Source organism: Podarcis bocagei, assembly GCF_964188305.1.
Source record: "Podarcis bocagei genome assembly, chromosome: 4".
Taxonomy (NCBI): Eukaryota; Metazoa; Chordata; class Lepidosauria; order Squamata; family Lacertidae; genus Podarcis; species Podarcis bocagei.
In genome coordinates this window covers 65,949,086-65,974,234 of record NC_138128.1, presented here as the reverse complement: position 1 = coordinate 65,974,234, position 25,149 = coordinate 65,949,086, and the positions used below count along the sequence as shown (strand labels likewise).

General features: G+C 39.8%; 1 protein-coding gene across 7 annotated transcripts in view; it reads left to right on the top strand.

The window, feature by feature from the left end:
- The window catches only part of IDE (insulin degrading enzyme), a 52,579-nt gene extending 28,730 nt beyond the window's left edge, over window positions 1-23,849 (top strand). For 6 of the 7 annotated variants that reach the window (XM_081192164.1, XM_081192166.1, XM_081192167.1 and 3 more), the window contains exons 13-25: window positions 1,039-1,161; window positions 1,883-1,965; window positions 5,373-5,517; window positions 8,070-8,180; window positions 8,740-8,860; window positions 12,263-12,354; window positions 14,729-14,840; window positions 15,803-15,970; window positions 16,447-16,719; window positions 17,375-17,436; window positions 21,833-21,905; window positions 22,282-22,349; window positions 22,986-23,849. In XM_081192164.1, coding sequence (XP_081048290.1) covers window positions 1,039-1,161; window positions 1,883-1,965; window positions 5,373-5,517; window positions 8,070-8,180; window positions 8,740-8,860; window positions 12,263-12,354; window positions 14,729-14,840; window positions 15,803-15,970; window positions 16,447-16,719; window positions 17,375-17,436; window positions 21,833-21,905; window positions 22,282-22,349; window positions 22,986-23,081 — 1,527 coding nt within the window. In that variant the 3' untranslated portion in view covers window positions 23,082-23,849. Of the gene's footprint in view, window positions 1-1,038; window positions 1,162-1,882; window positions 1,966-5,372; window positions 5,518-6,000; window positions 6,146-8,069; window positions 8,181-8,739; window positions 8,861-12,262; window positions 12,355-14,728; window positions 14,841-15,802; window positions 15,971-16,446; window positions 16,720-17,374; window positions 17,437-21,832; window positions 21,906-22,281; window positions 22,350-22,985 lie in introns of all 7 variants that reach the window. The other variant, XM_081192162.1, reaches the window with a different exon arrangement.
- Window positions 23,850-25,149: the final 1,300 nt, after the last annotated feature.

Genomic DNA, 25,149 nt, shown 5'->3' with positions numbered 1-25,149 from the left:
GGGGCGGTCCCAGGGTGTCGCCATTGGAGGGGGTGACAAAATGCTGGGCGGCACTCACTGCGGGGCCTGCAGCACACCCAAGGCAGGTGTCTCTCCTGGGAGTGATGCGGTGGCTTGAGTGCCCGCAGGATCTGCACTGCCCCAAATGGTCCGCCCGCCACCTTCCCCTCAGCTGTAGGGTGGCTGAGTGGGAGAAGGCAGGCAGACTCCTCGGAGGCCCCGCGGAGCGTCCTGCCCTGGGTCGCCCCACCCCTGTGGGTGGCTGGCCCGCCCCCACGGGCGGATGGCCTCGCCCCTGGGCACAGGGCACGTGTGCTGCCCCAGGCGCCCGATCGGCTTGCTCCGCCACTGCTTACAATAAAGTTTATTTTGTGTTGTTTACAAAAGCAACTAATACTGTTGCTTGTATAAGTGTGTCACATTGGTGTCAGTTAATTTCAACTGGTGTTATGGAGGGAAATAGATTTCACTTCAAAATGTGAACCAAATCCTTGAACATCTCTTTGTGGTGCAGCCAATACTATACATGTTGGACCCTTAAAACACCTCCCCCCCCCAAAAAAAAATCCTGATTAATAAGCTTTAGCGAGAGAGAAACTATGTGCAGAGCACCTAGCTGAACATACAGCTATGATCACACACGCAGCTATGTTTGGAGGATTTGTGTAATATTTTCACATATTGCTAAGAGTGAAAACCAGCTGCTCACATGGTGATACATATTGCAGAAAGCATTTCTTAGTAGTTCTACACAGTGGTTAGAGCATGCACTCTAGCCCTCAGTCAGTGCTATGTTTTAAGTGTTTATGGAACATAGTTAAAAGCAAACTTAAATGGTATTATGTGAACTGCAGGGAATCATACAGATTAAATAATTTGAAACATTAGTAATAATTAATTTTGTCATGAATTTTGAAGAAGCATGATTCATCAGAGGTCAATAACCCTTCATAGAGCAGCACAATTGCAGCACAATTTTTTTAAACCCACCCACTGGACAATAACAAAACTATCCTCTTGTTTGCACATTGAATGTAGAAATGGCAAAATGCTGACCTCAATGGGAAATTCAAGCTGCCAATGAAGAATGAATTTATCCCTACTAACTTTGAAATTGTACCTTTAGAGAAGGATGCACCACAGTACCCTACTCTTATCAAGGTAAGCATATGTATTTAATAATTGTGGGTGGAATTTCGGGAATATGTACCATTCTTTGCTGAATTGCTTTTGAAAGATTAAGGTCATTGAGTAGGCTGCTTATAATATGAACAGTATTGTAAGAATAGATTGTAAAAATGAATGAAAATTGGATCTTTATTTTAAGAGGTGACTAGCTCCTATCCAGTTGGCTTTTTGCCCCGTATACAAAGTATATAAACCTTCACATAGTGGTGGAAGTGAGTTCAAATTGCGGAGTTAGGAGATGAACTCCTAATGGGTCATCCCAATATCAGATAAGCCCAGACCCTGCCATACCTGTCTCTTCTTTTCAGACTTATCTGGCAGTGGTGCAATCAAACGGCGTATGGATTTAGTGTTCATACCGGCAAAAGTCCCACAGGGCTTAGAGGTCCTCCTTCCATCTCAGAAATGTTAGCATATAAGCATGTGTTTAGACAGCACAAGGGAACATCGTAGGGAATAGGTCTGCATCACTGTGTGCTTAATTGGGGTGGGGTTGAGAAATTTGGGCTCTGTTAAACCCTGTGGGACTGCACCCAAACTCAGATGGCCTGGCTCTGTATGTTTAAAGAATATAAACAGATTAAAATGATAAAAATACAGTTTGTAGTTTAATAATAATAATAATAATAATAATAATAATAATAATAATAATAATAATAATAATAATAGAAAATGTATGTTTTCTTAAACTCAGGACACTGCTATGTGCAAGCTATGGTTCAAGCAAGATGACAAATTTTTCCTACCCAAAGCTTGTCTCAACTTTGAATTTTTCAGGTATGCACGCATTCTTGTCTTTAAAATTTATCATTCTAAGCAGAGTCATTCAAGAAAACATTTTATCATTCTAGACATGCTTGGGGCTGCTACAGTGGAATAACTGAGCTTGTCGGTTCCCACTTATTGCTGCAGTCCAGCATTATGGATGTGCAACAGTGTGCGCAGGTTTTGTGTTGGCTGAAAAGTATTGTCCACGTTCCAGAGGAGCAACCATGTTAATCTGTTGCAGCACAAGCAACAAAGTCTTTTAGCATCTTAATTTGTTACTGTTAAAGTGCCACAAGAGTGTTTTAAACATAATCCAAGAGCTGTTAATGACTCTCCTCCTTCACCACACTCCTACACCAAACATACCTCTGGTGATAGAGCTTCACAGCACAGAGAATATATGCACAGAAACATGCTTCCACACATGTATGGCTATATCCAAGCCATGGGTGTTTGTTTGTTTGTTTGTTTGTTTGTTTGTTTGTTTGATTGTTTGATTAATTCATTCCTCAAAGGAAAGTAGCTTTCAGTCTATTCAGCGGAGCAGTCCCTCAGCTTTATGATCCCAATGAGTGCCTTGTTTGACCTGGACAAGTCCACTTTTATACAACTTTGGTACCATTCTACTATTCTTATTTAACCCCTAAAGTTATTTTTGTGTGTGCTAGGAGCATCTGATTTTGGAGGAAGGTTTTTTTAAAGTAAGATTTGTCCAAGAAGTAGAATGTAGGACTGTTGTATTTGTCAGAAACTGGTATGATAGCAGGAATTAGTATTGTAGAGCCATAATTCCCTTACTGTACACATGCATTTTGTGTCCTACCATATTCTGTGGAAGAATCACTTCTTGAGCCTTTGCAGCACTTCAGGCTGCATCCTAAAAAAGCAAAAGTGGGAATTGTAGTCCAAAAACAGCTGGAGACCCAAGTTTGGGAAACCCTGCTCTAGCCTCCCGCCATTGTTTTATCCCCTGCTGTCTCCGCTTGTTGGGGAATATCAATGAGGCCAGTGGATCCAGCTCCATGTACAGTCATATGGAGGGAAATAAATGAACAGGGCTTCATTCTCCTCTCCCTGCAAATGTCCAGAACAATTTTAGAACTGCACTTTAATGCTTTTGATTTTAAAAACATTCTTTAGCACACAAAATAATTAATCTTTGTTTTGGTCTGTCTCAGCTTGGGATCTTTGAGAACAGTTAATATGCAACAAGTAATAAAATAAATATATTTAGCATTCCTGTGAACCCATAATCACCATTGCGGTTCTGCATAAACTACGCTTCAGGTCTTGCCTCCTTCCCACCAGACCTCTGGGCCAGATAATACTGTTGCATCTCTGCATTGGCTGAATCATTAAATCATTTCCAGTGCAGTACAACTGATCACCCGCAGAGGTCTCCCTTTGTATCTAGTGATTATGAATTACTCAATTTGAAATTGGGATTTGCTAATATTGCTGATAATATTCACCCCATCAGATAATAGGTCTCACATACCCCAATTTGGAAACTCTGTTGCACTCTTGATTCAATGTCACTGGGATCTCAAGAGGGCCCAAGCACACCTTTCTAATCACCATCCCTAGAGTATAAACTTACTTGTAATGTTAGCAACAACCAGGGTGCCTTTCTACAAAACCTCCGTTTTCTGTCGTGTCTGGAATGTGGTGTGTAGTTTTCCCAAAGCAGCTGAACGTTCAAACAGAAAATATATGTTCCAGAGCTTCTTATGAGCTAAATATGCTCATAAGCCTGATAATTTCTCAGTGTAATGCTGCTCAATTCATAAGGAAGGCTGAGCATTATGAGCTGGGGATATTTGTATAGACCAGTTAAAAACTTAACTTTGGTGAAATTGCTTGGTTCTGAAGTCAAATTTCCTGTTAAAGTTGAAGCATACTTAACATTTTACAGCACTGAAAATGAAATTTAAGATAAAACCAAGTAAGTTAGGTTTTTACACTTAATATAATTGCTAGCTAATTTCATGGTCCCATTTTGATTTTTGAGGAAGCATGTGAACTGCAGTACTGCTTAGTTTTGTAAGAGAGTTTATAGATAGAAACTTGGGTGGTTATGTATCTTGAAATGATAATTCCTATATTAAGTAAAATGCAGTCATCCCCCCCAAACTTCTTTATCTTCTGATGAGTTTTGTATTGAAAAGGTTTTAAAAATGAGGTCTCAGCCTTTTCTGATTATGTTGTTTCTGCTTGTGATGGGTCTCTACAATAATAGCCTTGAGATAAGATGTATATGAAAATGCAACATTGTCCAGTGAGTTTTAACATATATTGAGGCCGCATACATTTCTGGGAGCAAGTCTGATTGAGCCCAGTGAAACTTAACTTCTGAATAAATAGTGTTGGTTTGCATGTCAGAAATCATCGTGCAAAGGGTCACTTGTTTCACATTATTAAAAGAACATTCTGATTTTTCTTCAAAAAGAGATGCATGGTTTTAATTAAATGTTTTGTTCTTTGAATCATTATTCTGCCCCATAATTATTATTTTGCTTTAACATGCTGAATATTGTTGTACTTTTTATTTTACTTATGATAGAATTCTTCAGTAAGAAATGTTGCTTTGTGAACAATTTACTTGGGCGATGTTGATGATTTCATATTTTTAACTGCTATATGTATATATCCATAATAGATATTAGACCATACTGTGCACAAATTACTTCTGCTCTTAATCTGGCTTGTCACTCTTAATATGTTGGTGCGAAGCAGTATTGTTGAAACATGACTTGAGTCTTTGAGTTGTCTTTACCTTTGGAAGTCTGTGCAGCGTACTCTTCCTCCTTGGGATATTGCAAAAATATATCAGGGTAGTGTTATGTGCTATAGCTAAATACAAAACTTTGATATTTTTGTGCCTAATATAGAAAATGCCAGTGGTTTGGTAGCAAACCTATAACTGCGCTATTTCCTGATTTTGTGAAACCAGCAGCTGTGTTCAGTGAGGTTTAATCCTGATGACAAGCAAGTTAAGTGTGAGACTGTCCTACTTGGCAAGCTTTTAGATTTATCCACTGTGGCGGTTTTTAACTCATTGTATATTTTAAGTGTTTTACATATGTTTTGTACTTGTTTGTAAGCATTTGTCTTTGTAGCAAATTCAGAATAATGTGAGCTAAAAACGGTTTTGTGTAATCTTACGCAGTAGATTTAACATAGATGTAATACGTGTGTGTGTGTGTGTGTGTGTGTGTGTGTGTGTCTCAGTGTGGAATTGTTTAATCAATCTTTCCCCCTTTAGCTGTGTGTTTGTGTTCACATACTGTCTTAATATTCTCATAACAGGAAGCAGGATTTTCTTTTTTACTGTGTCCTTGAGATCCAGTATGGAGGATCTAGCAGAACTGGGAAGTAATTGCAGCAGATATTTTACTTTCAACATTTTCTTCCAGCCCATTTGCTTACGTGGATCCCTTGCATTGTAACATGGCCTATTTGTACCTTGAGCTACTCAAAGACTCCCTCAACGAGTATGCATATGCAGCAGAGCTAGCTGGCTTGAACTATGATCTCCAAAATACCATCTATGGGATGTATGTAAGTACCAAATCAAGGAGAATCTTAAAAGCCTTAAATTTACTTCCACTAATCAGAAGGAAAAAAATGATTTGCTGGAAGCAATTTTTCAATGGCTTTTCCAATTGAGAACCTGTTTTTTTCAGTTTCTTTTTCAACCTTGATTTCTACCTATACTTTCTCATAATTTGAAATTTCTGGAGTCTTCAACATTTCCATTCGCATTCAGCAATTTTTGCACTTCATTTTATGTCATTCACCAGAATATTTGCAAGATTTTTTTTTTTTACTTAAAACTCAAATTTACAGTCCGAATTGGAGTTGAGATACTGCTCCATTCCACTAGAGTTCCGAATGAGAAATCAAATTCCCAGTGTTTCATTCCCGAGAATATTAGTTATGAGGCTGCATATACATACTCTTCAGTCATGTTTCTTCATCCATTACCGTGTCGCTCCTTGAAGTATCAAAGCATCCTTTTGTTTTGTTTTTCTTTTTTGTTAGTCGCTACCTTTATGCTGATCCTCTCCATTGCAACATGACATACCTGTTAATCAGGTTATTGAAGGATGATTTAAAAGAGTATACATATGCAGCACGCCTCTCAGGTTTGGTCTATGCCATTGCATCAGGAATGAATGCAATACTTGTAAGTAAGATTGGGGGGGTGAACAAGCAAAAATTAGATGGCGTGAGAGTTGAGTGCTGCTTGAAAAAATGGCTACTGGTTTTGTCCTCCTTTGCATCCCTATCATAAGGGCATGAGACTTGTGCAGTTTTATAACCATTTATTGAATGGTTTGGCCATGATTGGAATGGTTTTTTTATGACTGAGAAGTGTGCTGATGCATTACTGATCTGCATTTCTTACTCATTTGTATAGTCTAGTAACCTTGAAGGAGTTGCTATGTTTTTAGTTAAACATGGAGTTCTGCTGGCTTTCAGTTATTTAGATCCTAATGTATACTTAAAAAATAAAAAACCCCAGCCACCACCAAAGTACTGCAGGGCATCTTGAAGACTAATACATTTATTGCAGCATGAGCTTTTGTGTGCCAGAACCACCTTCATCAGACATGCAATTTACTAAATATTACTAACTGCATATTGGTATGAGAAGACTGCATTTCAGGATCAAGATGACTTGTGAAACAGGGTCCTTATATAACAAATGAGTACATTAAAAAGTGATCTCTAGTACATGACTATTTCTTCCCTAAACTTTCCCAAAACATTGCACTTACTTTTAAGACTCCAGTAATCTCTGCGTAGGTCATACATTTTCTTTATCTGACAAAACATGGGGCTGCTAAAAAGCATGCTTTTTAATGTACTGGTTTCAGTGCTAAAATTGGCTGGGGGAAAACAGCACAGTTTTATAGTATTTTTGCTTGTTTACATTTGTAGCTTGCCATTTTTTTCCATCATGGAACTCAGTGTGGTGTACAAAGTGTTGTTCAGCAGCCTCTCATATGATCAGACCTATTTAGCACCAGCAAGGTTGCCAAGGTGTTATGTTTTCAGACTGCAACCTGGGATCTAGTCAATATGAGTCAAGTCCATTCTAATTTCTTTCATCATGTAGCACAGGGGTTGGGGAGCCCTTTTGACTTCATAGGCCAGATCCTTATTAGGATCTGCCCCAGAGGCTTAGTTTGCAAGGTTGGCAGAGTCTCCCACATACCAGACATCACAAATGACAGGTGAGTCGGTGCATCTTGCAGGCAGCAAGGTGTTGCTAAAACAAAGGTTTTATCCTTTATATGCGCAAGGAGCTTTGCAGATGCTGCTAGTCATCAGTACCTGCAAATCCTCTTTTTTCTTCTTCTCCTGTCCCCTCTAGCTCCCTATACACCTTCAGAGTAAGCTCCAGAAGGGTGGAGAAGCCTGTTTAGCATGTTGGGGGGGGGGCAGGAAAGGGAGAGGAAACTGAAGTCACATTGCACAAGCAGCACCCAGTTGGCACTGCGTTCAATACAGCCTTGTGTGTATGGTGGTCAACCGAGTTATGCAATGATTTTATGAACCTGTCATCTTGATGTCTTAAACATTTGAAAGTCCCTACTTCTTAAAAATCAGTATATAATGGACTCTTCTGCTTTATTAACTATGGAACAGAAGTTTTTCTTTCCTATATTCTTTTCTAGATTTGGGTTCCTAGGATACTTTTATTCTTCATTTGGAAAAAGAATGATAAACTACTCTTTTCATTCCAATTAGCATATTGCTTTTCTGATTTTAATCCTGGGAAAGAGCAACAACATTTCATTCCGTTTTCTATTACCTGACGTTTGAAGCATTGCTTTGCAGCATGGAACAATATTTGTTTTCCACTATAATTTTGCTTTGTAATTGTAATAGAAGATGTTAAGCCCTGGGAAAAAGTAACGCAGTAATAATATCACACATAGACTTCCATGTAGTAAAGGGCAAACCTTAGTATTTCTGGTGAAATAAGGGAGAATGGTTTCCAGTGTTAAGAAGTTGCTGTTTACTGCTTTGATGGACAATCTAGAATTATAGAAAACAGAATATTTCAAACACATAACAGCTTATATATCCTTTTCCTATAGCTTTCCGTAAAAGGTTACAATGACAAGCAGCATATCCTGCTCAAGAAGATTGTTGAGAAAATGGCTACCTTTGAGATTGATGAAAAAAGATTTGAAATTATCAAGGAGGCGGTAAGCCATCTTGAACTTGACTTTGATCCTTATAAATCAGAATATCAAGCAGGGGAAGACACCATACATGCAATATTTCGTTCCTTGAAGGCAGGAGGGGGTGTACAGAGCCTAAAAGTTCAAACAAGTTATGAACAATGTGTAGGGAATGTACATATGCCTGCAGAAAGGTATAAGACTGCAATGATTGGTGCCACACTTGGACTGTTGTCATTTGCACACTTGCCTGAGAGTAAGCTCCATTTGAAAATAATGTGACTTCAGAGTAGTCATCCATAAGCTCATCAATTACAGGCAAATTCCTGATGTGTTTTATTGGCCCCAGTATTGGTTGATGAATGCTAGTCAGGGTAACCTTTTAATCATGGATGAATAATGATTTGCCATCCAGCTTCAAACTATGATATGAGATCTCAGTTAAGAGGGAGCCCTGCCCATCTTGAAGGGCATTTATTTCTTTTATCTGACCATATAATTTGAATATAGAACATCAAAAAACCAGGCAACGTTCATTGCAAATCTTCATTTCTTAACCATTATTTTATTTTAACCTTGTTAGTACATGCGATCGCTTAATAACTTCCGAGCTGAACAACCACACCAGCATGCCATGTATTACCTCCGACTACTGATGACGGAAGTTGCCTGGACCAAAGATGAATTAAAAGAAGCTTTAGACGGTGAGCTGCTGCCAGTTTATATATTTTGCCCATTTTAATTACATCTTTTCTATCTAATGTGTATTTTTACTTGTTTTGATTTTTAAATTGTTGTTTCTTAGTCAAGCATTTTTTATCTCAACTGAACTTTGAGCGAAGTATTTTAATTTCATCTCCGTCTTAAATAGTATATGCATTCATACAACTGTTCTATGGAGGGTATGGAGATTTTTAGTAATTTAGATTGACTTAGTGGTGATGAGAAAACCTTTTAAAACCTTATTGTCATGTTCTAGGTTTTTAAGATCTAAATTTAGAATTTAAATAATCCTTAATGATAACCAAAACCACATTTGTTACAGAGGGAATATTAAAATAACAAAGCTTTAAGCATTTAAAATAAGTCCATTGTGAAGAAGCTTAACATAATCATCAAAATATCTTTCTCTAAAATATATCTAGTTTAAAATTATCCACCAGCAATAACTCGTCAATCCAAGAAGATCGTAAGCTTCCAAAAGTATGCTCAGATGTGAAGTTTGAAGTCCCTCACAGAAAAGTCCCACAGTTTTGGTGCAGACAGATTTCAAGAGCTTAATCCCCCTAACTGGGGCTTCATTTAGTTCCAACAATCTGTCCTTAAAGGGTGCCTTTTAAATTCTGGGATCTGGACAGCATAAAAACACTTTAAGAAATTAATTCCATATTCCTGTGGAAGAAGTGGTTATGCAGTATGACCCATGGATATATAATTTGCCTCTTATTTTTTACAGTTGCAGTTGTGCAGTTCTAAAATTCTGTTTGATAGTCTTAGGAGAGGGGTTGCCAATATTGTGCCCCCCCCCCCCGTGTTTGACTCTTAACTCCCATTAGCCCCAGCCAATATAGTCAGTGTTCAGGAATGATGTGAATTGTAGTGCAAAACACCTAGAGGTCAGTACATTGAATATTCCTGTTTTCAGATGAGATTTCCAAATACTTTTCAGAACCCCAGCATGCTGAATGCCATTCCTTTCTTCCACTCTCAAGTCCTGTTTCCCTTTACCTTTTAAAAGTCCAGAGATTCAGCTGTTCTAGCTCATCAATTTTCTTTGGGTCTAGGGAAAATCAGAACATTGGAGAAAGGTACAGGCACTGCCACTCATCTGATCACTAAGCATAGTTGGTGCTTTTCCAGGTTGGCAAGCTCAACCTCCGTCATTTTAAGTCTGTGAACTGTGTAAACACTCAGTCTCTTTCAAGACAAAGGGAAGCACAGTAATATTTGTTTTATACTCTCAGCCAAACTCGTACAATTTGCTCCACTTTGTTCAGGAACATTGCATGGAGAGGGGTTGCCAATATTGTGCCCCCCCCCCCCGTGTTTGACTCTTAACTCCCATTAGCCCCAGCCAATATAGTCAGTGTTCAGGAATGATGTGAATTGTAGTGCAAAACACCTAGAGGTCAGTACATTGAATATTCCTGTTTTCAGATGAGATTTCCAAATACTTTTCAGAACCCCAGCATGCTGAATGCCATTCCTTTCTTCCACTCTCAAGTCCTGTTTCCCTTTACCTTTTAAAAGTCCAGAGATTCAGCTGTTCTAGCTCATCAATTTTCTTTGGGTCTAGGGAAAATCAGAACATTGGAGAAAGGTACAGGCACTGCCACTCATCTGATCACTAAGCATAGTTGGTGCTTTTCCAGGTTGGCAAGCTCAACCTCCGTCATTTTAAGTCTGTGAACTGTGTAAACACTCAGTCTCTTTCAAGACAAAGGGAAGCACAGTAATATTTGTTTTATACTCTCAGCCAAACTCGTACAATTTGCTCCACTTTGTTCAGGAACATTGCATGGGGCAGGGCAGGATATAGGTCTTGGGAAGAAAGCAGCAGATATTTAATTCACTCACTCCAGTTTGCAGCCACATAGCTCACTCAGGGCTCACGCTGCTCCACTTAGAAGCCCATGTCTGTTATCAGACAAATGAACTGGGCCAACACAAACTCATGAGTGATTCTAATGACAGCAGCAGAGAATGAAGCAAAGGGGAAATCACTATCCAATCCAACCTAGTCCCCATTCCCATTTTCTGGGCCAGTTGTAGACTAAATGGATTAAATCAAACATCCTTCTAGTTTAGCATTCTGTTTGCAGCAGTGGCCATCTATATGCCATTGCAGATGCTCCCAAGCAGGACATGAAGACAAGAGCCCTCCTCTGCTGTCCCCCCTCTGTTGTCCTTGCAGCAATGGGGCAACTTCATTGGATGCAGCACTGTCTTTAAGTGACACTGAAACATCAGCACCATCCGGACAATATAATCTCAGTCTTCTTAATCTCATTAAGAAGACCTTGCTCCACTTCACCACCCCACGGGCCTCGCCCTCCAGCAGCACCCAAGCAGGACTTCCTCCACATAGACTGGGCTGGGAGTTATCAGGGGAGGTGCTCCTTTAAATACTTGGATCCCATAACCATCAGTTAGTGCAGAATTTGTTGCAATATGATCGCTTCTTGCCTCCCTGTGTAACAGCCAGCATAATCATTCTGCGGTAGCTGCAGCCTCAAGAACAACCCCAAATACAGCATTCCTATGTTCTCTATCTTACCATCAGTGATATCAGAGATCTTATTTACACAGCATCTATTTACTAGTGATCCGTATGCCTGGCTGTAGACAGGCAGGAGGAAGAAATTTCTTTCCAATATTCTCTCCTCACCCCCTGACCCCTATGTAAGTTTCCCATCTTTCCCTTTGTACACTTCTACAAGGGAGTCGAGGTGTGAAATCTAGGTTATGCTGATTGTTTAGTTTCTAAGGTTGATTGCCACAATCCACTCTGGTGGCACTTAAACTTGTATTCACCATTTATATTCATCTACACTCACCTGTGTTTCAGTGGGTGTTTGGATGTGCCTGTAGCTAAAGGCATTAATCCTACCATACATATCTATGAAAAGTTTAATTAATTTCAGAATAACCACCAATCTCTGAAACTGCCATTCAGAAATAATTGCTGTCAAGATGATGGGGAATGATAAACTACATGTTCTTTTATGTAGTTAACAGCTTAAGCTTTATCTTCAGCCACCACCTGAATGACTGTTACTATTTTTGAGGCTGGATGTCTGTTTAGCCTAACTGCAGTGCAGCATAGTCTGTCTGTCTGCCTTTCTCTTTTCTTTTCTGTGTTGGAATCTGGGTCAAATAACATGTGAATTCTAAGCAAGGCAAACTACGCAGTGAGCACTGCAATTTTGTCCTGGAAACTTTCCCAAACCTGAATATTTGTGAAGAAAACTCCCACTGACTTTTGTTGATTATTATAATTTTCTTTGTCATCTTCTAAGACATGTATTGGATTTTAGGATGATATAGGCCTTGTTTTTCGAAATGGAAAATGTGATTGATTTTAAACCTCTAAATATCTGTTGTAGATGTCACCCTTCCCCGTCTCAAGGCCTTTATTTCTCAGCTGTTGTCACGGTTACACATTGAAGCACTTCTCCATGGCAATATAACAAAACAGGTTGGTTTGATACGTTTTTCACCAGAAGCAGATTTATACTGATAATTGTACGTAAAATCAAGGGTTTACTTAAGTTTCTCTATCTTTTGATCCATGCTTGCTTTTTAAATCTTCATAAGCTTTTCTGTCAGTGAGTCTATCTTACAGGTTTGCTTGTCCAATATTGTTCTGTGGGTGTCTTTAGCTAGAGAGAAGAGTATAAAATAACACAGAAAGGCTATGACATCTATTTGAAATGAAATCTTCACAATGCTGCATCCCAGACTTAGGTTTCTGTTTCTTATTACATATCTTGGGGACAGTACAGGTGCACAATCATATCTGTGATGTCTCTTTAAGCTTACATTTCACATTCAAGATTGAACTGTTTGGCTGTGTGATGCTTCCTTTTTGTCCCAGATAAATAACTGACCCTGTTAAGTGATTTCTTAAAATCAAGCAAAACTACTTGAATGTTCAAGGGACTTGCATTCCAACATGTATTGGAATGAGCTTTCAGGCAGTTTATACTTCATGGTATCTGCGCAGTCTGCTTCAGTGATGAAATAAGGCTGTAAAATTGAATGCTAGATCCACACACTTAAGTTCTCAAACAGGCATATAATTTGAACCAAGAGCATGTATTTAAAATAGCTGAGAATGAAGTCAGTGGCTAATGTTAAATGGCAGTCTGTGAGCTGGAAATAATAGACATTGTGACTTTAATGTTATAGTATAAGATTGCCTGGTACAGCTTTGTGAGATGTTTGAATATCATCTTAGCAAAGGAATTTAATGCAGCGATGTTAATGGTACTTTTGATGAAATTATAGAGCTAGTTTGCTTTCATACCTACCTGTAAAATGAGACTAGGGTCTTACATATTTGCGCTAGGTGTGACAGCTCTGTATTGCGTATATTGGTTGGATATAATAAGTACAAGGAAGGTACCAACAGCCATGTTTGTAGAAAAAACTTTAAGGTTCTCTATCTGTAGAAACTGTACATATTTTATGTTAAAAGGCAACAGTGAATGAGCATGTCCAGCTCACTTATTTCTGAGCATCTTAAAATAACCCTTAATGCCATAGTAATGGTAAAATAATTTGACTTAAGGCAAACCAAAAGGGCAAGGTCTCAAAGTCCTCCCGCATGAGCCATTAAGGACTAGTAAAAACTATTTGAGTCTCCCCAGATAGTGAACTACGCAGTGAACAATGACATCTACCATACCTGGATATTTGGTTTCATGGAAGAGGAAGTGGCTTTCCTTGACATTATTTATTTAATCAAGCCACACCCTGGTTTAGCATTTTTAAATGTTGTCTTTTCTATGCAAGGTTACTTTCTGTGATGTTAGAATCCAAAAGGTTTTGGCTTACTGAATTTGAATTTTAAAGCACATTTTAAATGAGATTTTCTTGAGTTCAGATCAGTTGACCCAGCCTTGTAGTTTTCATTTTGAAGTTGCATATCTGAATATGACTGTATCTTTAAAAAAGGCTTTGGAGTTTTGCATCTCTATAAGCACAGTTAGCTTTTAACAGCCTTTATTATTTTGGATTTAATTTCAATACATCTTGATGAGTTTGTTTCCTCTATAAAGGCTTTCCCTAGAGTGACTTGGGTTTTTTTTTTTTGTAGATTTGTTACTCATTATCGTAAGGTTTTATTTGGTACTTTAATGCATAGTGATTTTGATATCAACTCCAGAAAGTAAGACTCCTCTCTGGAGATGGTCAAAGGGTTTTATAGCATTGGCTTGTCAAAGGCATTTTTGCTGTTTGTGCAGCTGTATTGTTTTAGCCCCATGATGCATACACGTCTCTCATAGTTACAGGCTTAAGAGGACCATGGACTTGGACCTTAATCAATGCATAAAGTAGGAAATGAAGGGGGAACTAAGGAATTGTGTGGTTTCACTAAACTTTCAGAAACTAAATGCAGAAGAGTAGGAGACAAGAGTAATATGGGGATGATACAGCAGATGCTGGCTGTGGACATCAAAGTAGCAATGAGTTGACACATATTTTCTGTAAATGAAGAGGGGTGGCAGGGAGGAAAAAACAATTCAGCCTTATGTGCTAAGATGTAGGGCACAGCCATTGCATATAAAATGTGCATTTATTTATTTTTTAAAAAAAGTTGATCTTGTTTTCTAAAAGTATTTAAAACATAATGTAGAAGCAAAGATTCAGCCTTTCAGTTTTGTGTGCTTCATAGCTGTCACACGTACCAACTTGGCTTTGCATTCCTAATGCTTGCATCTGCTGCAATTAGTCATCTCCTTTCTAATTTCGCCATTTTCCGTAATACCCGTTATCCTTCTGTGTGCTACCACATGGACAATTGCCAGGAGATGAATAAAATCTCCAATGAATTTCTTCTCTTCCAGGCTGCATTAGGAATTATGCAAATGATTGAAGACACTCTCATTGAGCATGCTCATACAAAACCTCTGCTTCCGAGCCAGCTTGTAAGGTATAGAGAAGTACAGCTGCCTGACAGTAAGTTGTCCATTGGGACATAAGCTATAAAACATATAAAGCTGAGGTTCATGGTTCTTGCATTTGCAATAAGTCAGGATGAAATTTCTTGATTTGTTTTTGGAAAGTGACTTGCTTTCAGTACTGCATGGCAAATATTTCAAAATCAATGCCAAAATGATATATTATTTTGGCAACAGTAGTCTAGGTCTGTGTTGTGAATCTCTGTGTTAGTTTTGGAGGAAAAGGTCTTCCTCACTGAATAGAGTGCAGAATTACTATACAAATGAAATCACTCAAGTCTCAGTATTTGACTTTCAAATATATATCCTGAATTTATTCACAGCGTACAAAGAGTTAAGCACTGCAGAGTAGAAAAATGGATAGCAATGTGTAGAGGTGCATCATGGGCAGATCATGCACCATTTTGGGGCTAGTTGCTAATTTGGAAACGAGAACTACTGTTTACCAAACCACTCACTGGCATTGTTTGGGGTAATTATGCACCTGATTATAATATAAGCTGAAGTTCTTTGCTCATGGAACAAAGAAACCATGACTAGAAAAAGTACCGCATTTTTCGTTCTATAAGATGCACCAGACGACAAGACGCACCTAGTTTTTGGAGGAGGAAAACAAGAAAAAAAATATTCTGAATCTCAGAAGCCAGAACAGCAAGAGGGATTGCTGCGCAGTGAAAGCAGCAATCCCTCTTGCTGTTCTGGCTTCTGGGATAGCTGCGCAGCCTGCATTCACTCCATAAGACGCACATACACTTCCCCTTACTTTTAGGAGGGCAAAAGTGAGTCTTATAGAGCAAAAAGTATGGTAATTCATTTCAGTCCTAGGCTTCCAGATTGTGTTTATATAGAGTACTTATATTTTCTTCTCTAAACTAGTGTACATCGCATAGAGAGTATGGATGGTTCCCTGCTTGACCATCTTTCAAAATGACCCTTTGCATCATTTTCATGTTTTTTTAGGAGGTTGGTTCGTCTATCAACAGAGGAACGAGGTTCATAACAATTGTGGCATTGAAATATATTATCAAACAGATATGCAAAGCACCTCAGAGAATATGTTTTTGGAGCTCTTCTGTCAAATCATCTCAGAGCCTTGCTTCAATACCCTGCGCACTAAAGAACAGTTAGGTAAATAATAGCTTGCCTGTCTTCATAGATCACCTAAATATTGTTATAGTGAGCAGAATTTGGATTGTATACTTCAGCCACTATAGTTCAATGTAATGTGCTGTCCATGTGATGGCTGTGGAATCTTATTGCTGGCTTGGGGCCCTTTGTGCTCAGTGACAAATCAATGAAATCACTGTTTCAAAGAGATACAGGAGAATCATGAAAGTGATTTATACAATTTTAATATATATGCTGTTTTCTTCATGGTCAAAATGCATAATGTGAGATCCCTCCATTAGCTTGCACGAAAGCTAAAACCTGAGATTAGTTACGATAGTTATATCATCTATTCACTTGATGTAAGACCATTTAAGGCACTAATGGTCATGTTAGAATTTGGCCAGAATTCAAGGGCAGAAATACAAACCCCTTCTGTCTTTTTTAATTATTTATTTAGTGAGTCTAATAGAATGAATTATTTGGTTTTTTTCAAGGTTACATTGTGTTCAGTGGTCCACGGCGGGCAAATGGTATCCAAGGACTACGATTTATCATCCAGTCAGAAAAACCTCCACACTACTTGGAGAGCAGAGTTGAAGCTTTTTTAAAAACCATGGAGAAGAGTATAGAGGACATGTCTGATGAAGCCTTCCAGAAGCACATCCAGGCTTTAGCAATTCGTCGCCTTGACAAACCAAAGAAACTGTCTGCTGAGTGTGCAAAATATTGGGGCGAAATTATTTCCCAGCAATATAACTTTGACAGAGGTAAGAAGCACTCCCAAGCTGGAAATGTAATTTTTTTTGGATGAAAGCTTAACAAAAGTAACAATTCAGACCATCTAAAGTGTACCCACCATGCATGATAAAATAATAATATTTAGTTCTGGAATACACTTAGAAGATTAATTAGTGTCAAAGTCACAATGCTGGGATACTGCACATAGCCGGGGTGACCTGGTCAGATGGGTGGGGTACAAATAATAATTTTTTAAAATTAAATTATTATTAGCTATTTCTGTGGTATTATCTATTTCTTTGCCCCATCTAGACCACATTCCATTTTTGAAAGCTGCCTGGCATGTATTCTTATAACCGATTATGTGATGAGGGATTTGCATTCTAGAAATTCCAGTGCTGCCTTATCCCTTCCTTTGCATCAGTCTAAGAACATATGATGCTTGATGCAGATACTCCTGATCCATTAATCATAGCTAAGGACATGGAATGTCACATGTGCACAGGCTTCAGAAAATGTCCTGATCCTTCAGGGTAGCAATATTTTCAGTGACAGGCATATTTTGGGTATAGGGCGGTACATAAATTCAATAAATAATAATAATAATTACAATATGCTGAGGTGTTGTGGTTTGAAGGAAGTGTAAATTTCATAATTGTATTAATTATAATCTTTGTTGTCCAGATAACATTGAAGTGGCATATCTCAAAACTCTTACTAAGGATGATATTATGCACTTTTATAAGGTAAGCTGATCATAATATTTCTGATTAGTTTAGCTTCTGATTGTAAAATTGTGTAAAATTTAAGGGAATATATTAATAACAGTTTGAGAACTTGATAAACATCACAACATTTATCTAAATGGAGTACATACATATACCAGATGTTAAAATGTTGCTGTGTGCTATGAACATGACAATAGAGCCTGTGAGTATTCTTCTTTTTTTTATTTTATTCCACATTCTTTTTACCAGGGTAAAAATGTTGTTCCCCAATTATTCCCTAGTCACTCATCAGAATGCTTGCTAACTTAATTCTGTGCATACTGTCAGCATAATTCAAACATGTAAATGATAGTTTTTCTCTTCTTTTTTGCCTGGACAAGCCAAAGCTCTTTACAGGAACAATTATATATATCTGGTTGGGTTAAAATTGTGACACTATATTCTAAAAGCTTTTTAAAGTAGATGGGGGTGGGGAAGAACAACTATTTTTGTTGTTGTTCTTTAGCCAGATTCTACAAAGCACACGTTGTCCTTGGGGACATCTCTGCAGCTACTACAGTGGTACCTCGCAAGACGAATGCCTCGCAAGATGGAAAACCCACAAGACGAAAGGGTTTTCTGTTTTGGAGGCGCTTCGCAATACGAATTTCCCTATGGGCTTGCTTCGCAAGAAGAAAGCCCATAGGGAAATCTCCGGGGACCTCTTTTAAATGCTGGTGGTGGGGAGCAAAGCCTTTCCCCCCCTCCGGCCTTCAGAAGAGGTCCAGGAAGGCCGGCGGGGGCCGAAAGGCTTTGCTCCCCACCGCCAGCATTTTAAAAGCAGTCCGGGATAGCAGGGAAGCGCTTCCCGCTATCGCGGACGGCTTTTGAAGGCAGGGCGGGGGGCGAAAGTCTTTGCTCCCCCCTGCCTGCCTTCCTGGGAGAGCGGAGAAAGGCAGCACGTTTCTCCGCTGTCCCGGACGGCTTTGGAAGGCAGGCGGTGGGGAGCAAAGACTTTCGCCCCCCGCCCGCCTTCAGAAGAGGTCCAGGACCTCTTCTGAAGGCGGGCGGGGGGCAAAAGTCTTTGTCCCCCCTGCCTGCCTTCCCAGGGGCTTTTACATCTCCCGGGACAGCGGAGAAGTCCTCCGCTGTCCCGGGCGATTTTAAAATGCCACCCGCCAGCATTTTAAGATCACCCAGGACAGCGGAGAAGTCCTCCGCTGTCCCGGGGTTTTTTAAAATGCTGGGGGTGGGAAGAAAAGCCCTTGTCCCCCCCCCCAGTCTTCAGAAGAGGTCGGGGGACAGACTGTCCCCGGACCTGGTCTGAAGGCGGTTTCCATAGGAACGCATTAATTGATTTTCAATGCATTCCTATGGGAAACCGTGCATCGCAAGACGAAAAACTCGCAAGAAGAAAAAACTTGCGGAACGAATTAATTTCGTCTTGCGAGGCACCACTGTATTGTCATTGTTACGTATAGCACCTGAACTGTTTGTATGCTGTATTTAAGGAGTTATAGGGTTGTTTGAACCTTGCAATCAGCTCTGTATGTATAACAGTAATTGGTGATTTTGCAAAATTAATAATATTGCCTTATTGAGCAGCTGCTTATTGCAATACAAGTACATAGCAGAGGAGTCCTATAGTCCAACTTGGTGGTTCTCAACCAGTGGGCCGTGGCACCCTGGGGTGGCTTGAATGATGGTCACGGGTGCCATGGACAACACTGGCCTCTGTCTCTCCTTCTTTCCTTCCCTTCCACCTCTGATACCCTCTTGCATCTCTGCCTCCCAAAGGCTTGCACAACTGTTCGTTGCAGCAGCCCTGGCTACGAGCTCCCCAGGTGAATGGTGTCTCTGGGGCTCGCCAGGGGGTGCTTCCCAGGCCCCTGTGGGGCAGTGGAAGGAGGCAACTCTTTTTGGGGGGGGCAGCTCAGAGACCAGGGGCGGCAGCTACCCAGAGGATTCCCAAGGAGCGAGGAAAAGAGAGGAGGCTGAGGGAACACTCCACAAGGGAGGGTGTTTGAAAAGGGGTGAGGGGCTGCTAGCTCTGCAGGCAGGGGATGACATAGCTGAGCTCAAGAGGCCCACGGGGTACCACAGAAAAAATATTGTTGGTCAAGGGAGCCATGGACCCAAAAAGGTTGAAAACCTCTGGTCTAACTCAAGCCCAGCTTGGAAGAGACGAGGAGAAAATACAACAGGAACACTACAAAAGATAATAGTGTTATTGTTTTCCTGTCCTCCTTGTGGGCTTCCCATATCCATTGGCTTGGCCATTGTGAGAGCAGAATGCTGCACAAGCTAGGCCTTTGGTCTGATCCAATAGGGCCGCTCTTACAATATCAACAGCAGTCATGCTCCCAATGTCCCTGGAATAACCTCCCCAAATCAGGGGCAAGACTGCAACAACACTCACATGCCACATGGACACAGAGAGAGGCAATCTGTGCATGCTAAGAGAGGTGTGTAACCATCAAGTCACAATGCCCACAACTTGCAAGAAACACAGAAAGCTAAACAATGCCAAAAGGCACAGCGCTAAAGCAGCAGCGCACTTGCAAAACATTTTGCTTATCCCCTCCAAACTGCCAGTGGAAGAAAGCAGTATGACCAGGTGGCAGTAACAAGTAAGGGTGCAATGTGTGCAGCTTGCAAGGCAGGTAAAAATGAATACGTTAAACATATTCCAGGGCTGTTGGTTCAAGTTCAGACGAACTAATTTCCCCCCTTTAATAGCTGATGCTTATTTAAAAAGGCGTGGTCATTACAGTTTTGAAGTGACTCAGACAAATTCATGCATGCTTTTTGGATCTTTGAATATCCTAAGCAGAATACATGTTACATATATGCTAGTATTGGTTTTGGGAGTAGTACAACAGAACAAGGTGGAGGTGGACAAGGAAGCACATGACTCTTCAGCAGTAGAAGCCCCACTAATGAACCCTCCCCCAGGCTAGAAACCATACAAAAGGGTATTTCCTTCCATGCCCCAATGGTTGCAGAGCATGAAGTACCGGGGGAAGCCAAATGCACACGCAGCTGAAAGAGGCAGCATATAAGGGCAGTGCACATCCCTTTGGGTCCCTGTTTTCAAACAGCAGAGTGGATTAGGAGAGAGCTCTGAATCCTTATCCTGTCTGTCAAACACAGCTGCTCGGTGTGCAGTTAAAATGCATGGTTGCAGACTGTAATCAAGAGGTAGAAGATGTGCTTTCAGTGTCTCCACACCAGGAGCAGTCATGAGGATATCCAAGATGATAGCCATGCTCCCTCCTATCAATCCACCCCTTATGCACACACCCCCACACCATATTCCTCCATCCATACCCCCAGTCCATTCATTCCCCATCACTGCATCTGTCCAGCTTTTGCATGTGTACACACACACACTGCAAGAAGGGATGCAAGAAAGGGAAAGAAACACTGTGCATAATTTCTGTTGAACAGATTATAAGGCAGCTTCTTTGAAGTGAGGCAAACTTCTTCCTGCCATCTAAAAAGTAAATTAAAAAATATTTTGGAATTGAAGCCTCTCTTAAAAAAATAATTGTGTAAGGAGCTTGCCATTAACTGCCCCCCCCCGCAACTTTGGAATGGAGATGCTTTTTCTAGAACCACTTTAGTTACTTTTAATTATGAATGCTCATTGTGTTCAAGTCAGTGCTAATAGAACTTGACTGTGCATTGCATCATGGTTTTCAGTAGACTTGTCATTACGGCCGATTAAGAAAATGTTAATTATTGATATAAGTGCATTGTAGTTAAATTATTTGATTACAGTTGCGGAAGGCAATTGATTTACTCCCCAGCTAATTCTGTTAATGAAGCTTTTAAAAGATTTGAGCAACTGACAGCTAGATTGACTTTGAATTGCTTACTCTTGCCATATATTTTAATATTGCTCTTAAGTATTGCTGGTGTTTCTATATTATTCAAAAATGGCTCTCATCTCTAGTAAGTGCACCTATTTTATCATTAATTTTATTTACCTTCCACAGTATGTGAAAGAGATTTTGGCAGAATTTGAGGTTTTCTTGGGCAGGCCACAAGCACTATGTAACAGCCAGGGTGAGTTAATGGGGTGGACTCACTGGCATAACTGAAATATTGACAAGCCAGCCAGGGAGGGGCCCAGTAGGTCAGTTCTGTTTAACACTGAACAGGTGTTTTCATGTTTGCAAAAGAGTGACTTGAGATTGTATATGACAGCATAAGCAGCAGCAGTTGGCTGCATATCACAGTGTGCATAGGCTACATATTTCTCTTCCTTTTTGGACATTCCACCCTACTTGGATAAAGTGTCCTGCTTGGGTCAGGCATATCTGCTCCAGGCTAGCAGACTTTCTTGCACACTTTGGTCTGCAGTGCAGATGTTCCTGTGCTTTTGTTGGAATAACCGATTCTCATCTTTCTTTCCTCTGTCTTTCTGTAGGAGATGTTGTCAGTTGATGCTCAAAGAAGGCACAAAGTATCCGTGCATGTACTAGCACGGGAAATGGATTCCTGTAAGTACTGAGTGCCTTTCTTTGTTTCCAAATTATCTTCACTCAAGTTTGCACAGAAAAACACTTAGAATCATAGAATCATAGAGTTGGAAGAGACCACAAGGGCCATCGAGTCCAACCCCCTGCCAAGCTGTTTGGTAGAACAAACAGAATCTTTTGCAAAGGATGGTTATGACCTCTAGTGGATCGGTGGGAGTATATTCACTCTCAGGAGTCCTGGAGAATAACAAATGTGAGAAAAGTTTGCAAGTGTGCAGATTTTCAAGCAGTACGAAAAGCAGTTCAACCCTTTGCTTTTAATGGTCTGTTTAATATCTGTGTATAAAAGTAGATGTTTTCCTAGAGGTTTATGAACTGTTGTTGTTGCTTTAAACAGGCCCTGTTGTGGGAGAATTTCCATCTCAGAATGATGTAAACCTGGCACCAGCTCCACCACTGCCACAGGTAAGATGTTTTATAATCATTTATGAAAAAAATGAGAGTGCCCAATATACGCTCCAACACTGTTATTACTCACTCAGCCTTATCATGTTTAGAAGTAACTATCCCTGTGTTCAAATGAGGCTGGTGGTGCATATCACCACCAGGAAATGCATTACTCATGGGACCTATCTGGCTGCTATGCTTGGGACAGCTTAACCACTGTGTGAACAAGCCTTTAGAAAAATTGTGAGTGTCGTGAATAGTATAGATTTGGGGTGTGGCACTTCTGGAACATGGAGCTAATTAGGCCCAATTAGGCTTCTGTATTTGGCCATTTGAAGAAACCACACCTACCTGTCAAGCACAGAGAGATGTTCCTGTCTTAAGATTGTCATCATAACATATTGGATATATAGTTTTGTAAGAAGCCACTTTTTAGGCAATTTTATCTCGTGAATTTTGCATCTGAAGGAAGTTCTTATGTAAGCAAGGTTTGGATCTTAGTTATAATTTTTTTGCTATTGGCTTTTTAACTGAAACTTAAGGACTTGGTCACCCTTTGGCTGATGATTTTAAAAATGAATTTTGCTTCAGTGAATACATATAGGCTATGTGCTTGATTCTCAAAGTTTCTTTTTCTAAAATGTTTCTTTGCAGCCAGACGTGATTCAGAATATGACAGAGTTCAAACGCAGCCTGCCACTCTTTCCTCTGGTGAAGCCACATATCAATTTCATGGCTGCAAAACTGTGAAGAACCTTTGCTGGGTGAAGAACTGGAAGTGGAAGAGTCTTGTATGACTTCAGTGGATTTTCATAATGAACCAACATCTTAAGCTGTTGTTAGGACAAACAATCCTGTCCATTATGAGGGTTCCTGATTCCTTCTAGGTTTATTTGGCATTTCTGGTGTGATAGGGTTACAGCAAATTAGGCAAATAGGCTGTAGTCATACGTCATGTTTATTGTAGAGCCACTCTTGGAAACCAAAATCAAGTGGTATATTCAAAGGTTTGTGTAGGTATGGTATATTTTACAATAGTGAGGCCCTTTTAAAGGTTTTGTTTCCATAATGGAATATGAAGAAGCTTACTGAACAAACTGGTGTTATTTTAAAGGCCCTTCCTTTTCTTATGGAAAGTCATTAAGATTAAGCAATTTATTGGATGTGGAGGAACGAAACATTATTAAAATGCACATACTGATTTTTAAAGAAAAGACTTAAGCATATTGATCCTCAGAGCAGCCAACCATTTAGGTACTATATAAATCAGTGGAAATGAGGGGGAAACGTCAACAGATATATTTCTGATAAGTTACCAGGCATATTGACATAGTTTTAATCTTTATACACATTTGAGGACATTTTTTTAATATTCAGACTAGTAAAATGCTGGAAACACCTGGCTAGCCACCCTTTTCTTGCCCAGAGTGTTACCTTCTGCTTGTAACCCTTGTGTTTTCTCAGGGTTACTTGGAAAATGTTTCATTTGCATAAATAAAATTGTTTTGGCGCTTTTTCTTCCGGTTGTTCATGTATTGTTTTTAGATATCTCATCAAACTTGCCCTCTCTTGTTGGGTATGTGACTTGTTGAAAAGGCTATCAGTGACCCTTAATAGGTGTTTAAGCTGTGGACATGGGGCAGACTTCTGTGAGAAGGCATAAAATGGAAATCTTAGTCTTTGTCACAAAGACACAGCACAGCGTGTGCCTGATTCCATAAATGCACCCTTTGAATGTCCGGAACAGGGTGGCCCTTCAAGGCATGTGATACAACAATACCTTAATCTGACCTACCACTGTTTTTGCAGCTCTTGGTGCAAGCTTTCAAGCTTTATCAGGCTTAGATATTTTAAAGTGACAGGGAAGAAGAAATCCCAGAACAAATGGAAGGTTAGCATTTGCTTAGCCATGCCAGCAATTAAACGTCAGCTCAATAGGGCAACATCACATTGAGCCTGACCAAGGCAAACTTCCCTGCGCTTAAAAGCTTGCAGCCAGTATTTTAAACACTGTTTAAATTGCTTATCCTGGATCATTTTTATTTGACACTTCAGGCATCTGCAATGCAATAATAGCACAATTTAATAATCAGGGTACAGGAAGTTGGTGCCAACTGCTTTCTAGGAAAACAGCACAAAGCAGAGATTTGTATGCAAAATAAACAGGAATGATAAAATAGAATAATTTTTTCATCTCTAGCCTATTGGTTTTAGTGGAGGTTGTGCTACTAAAAGCTCATAGGAAGACAAGGGAGCCAGTTTTGCATAATCTGGTTTTTGGAGAGAAAAGGCATACATTTACCAAAGTAATACGTCTTTTAAATGCTGGCTTTTTTCCAAGTTTGTTATACAGATTCTAAGTCTGAAGTATTTCAAAGATCCCAATGGATTTCTAGTCTCAGCTTGGTTTTCTAAGAGAAAATGTGCCTCCTACTTCAGAAATCTGACCTGCATAGCATTAATTGTATAAGAGCACTGGTTACATGCTTTGCAGTCTGAGGCTGGAATCTGAATGTCTTGGCTACCCCGTCCACTGTTTTGTTTTATTAGTTCCAATGTTGATTGCCTTGTGAATTGTCAGAATAAAATTGTGTGTTGCATTTTCCTGGAGATACGATATATAATATCCGAGTAGGAAGTAAACAGCTAACCTTGGGACATAGAATTAACCTGCATGTATCTTTAAAGGGCGCAATGTTTTATCATTGCTGTATTTTACCTTGTTAAGGTTCAAGGCCCCTCCTGCATCTTACAGCAACACAGTGAGTTAAAAGAAATAGGACATAATTTCTCAGGGAGTGTTAATGCTATTGAACAT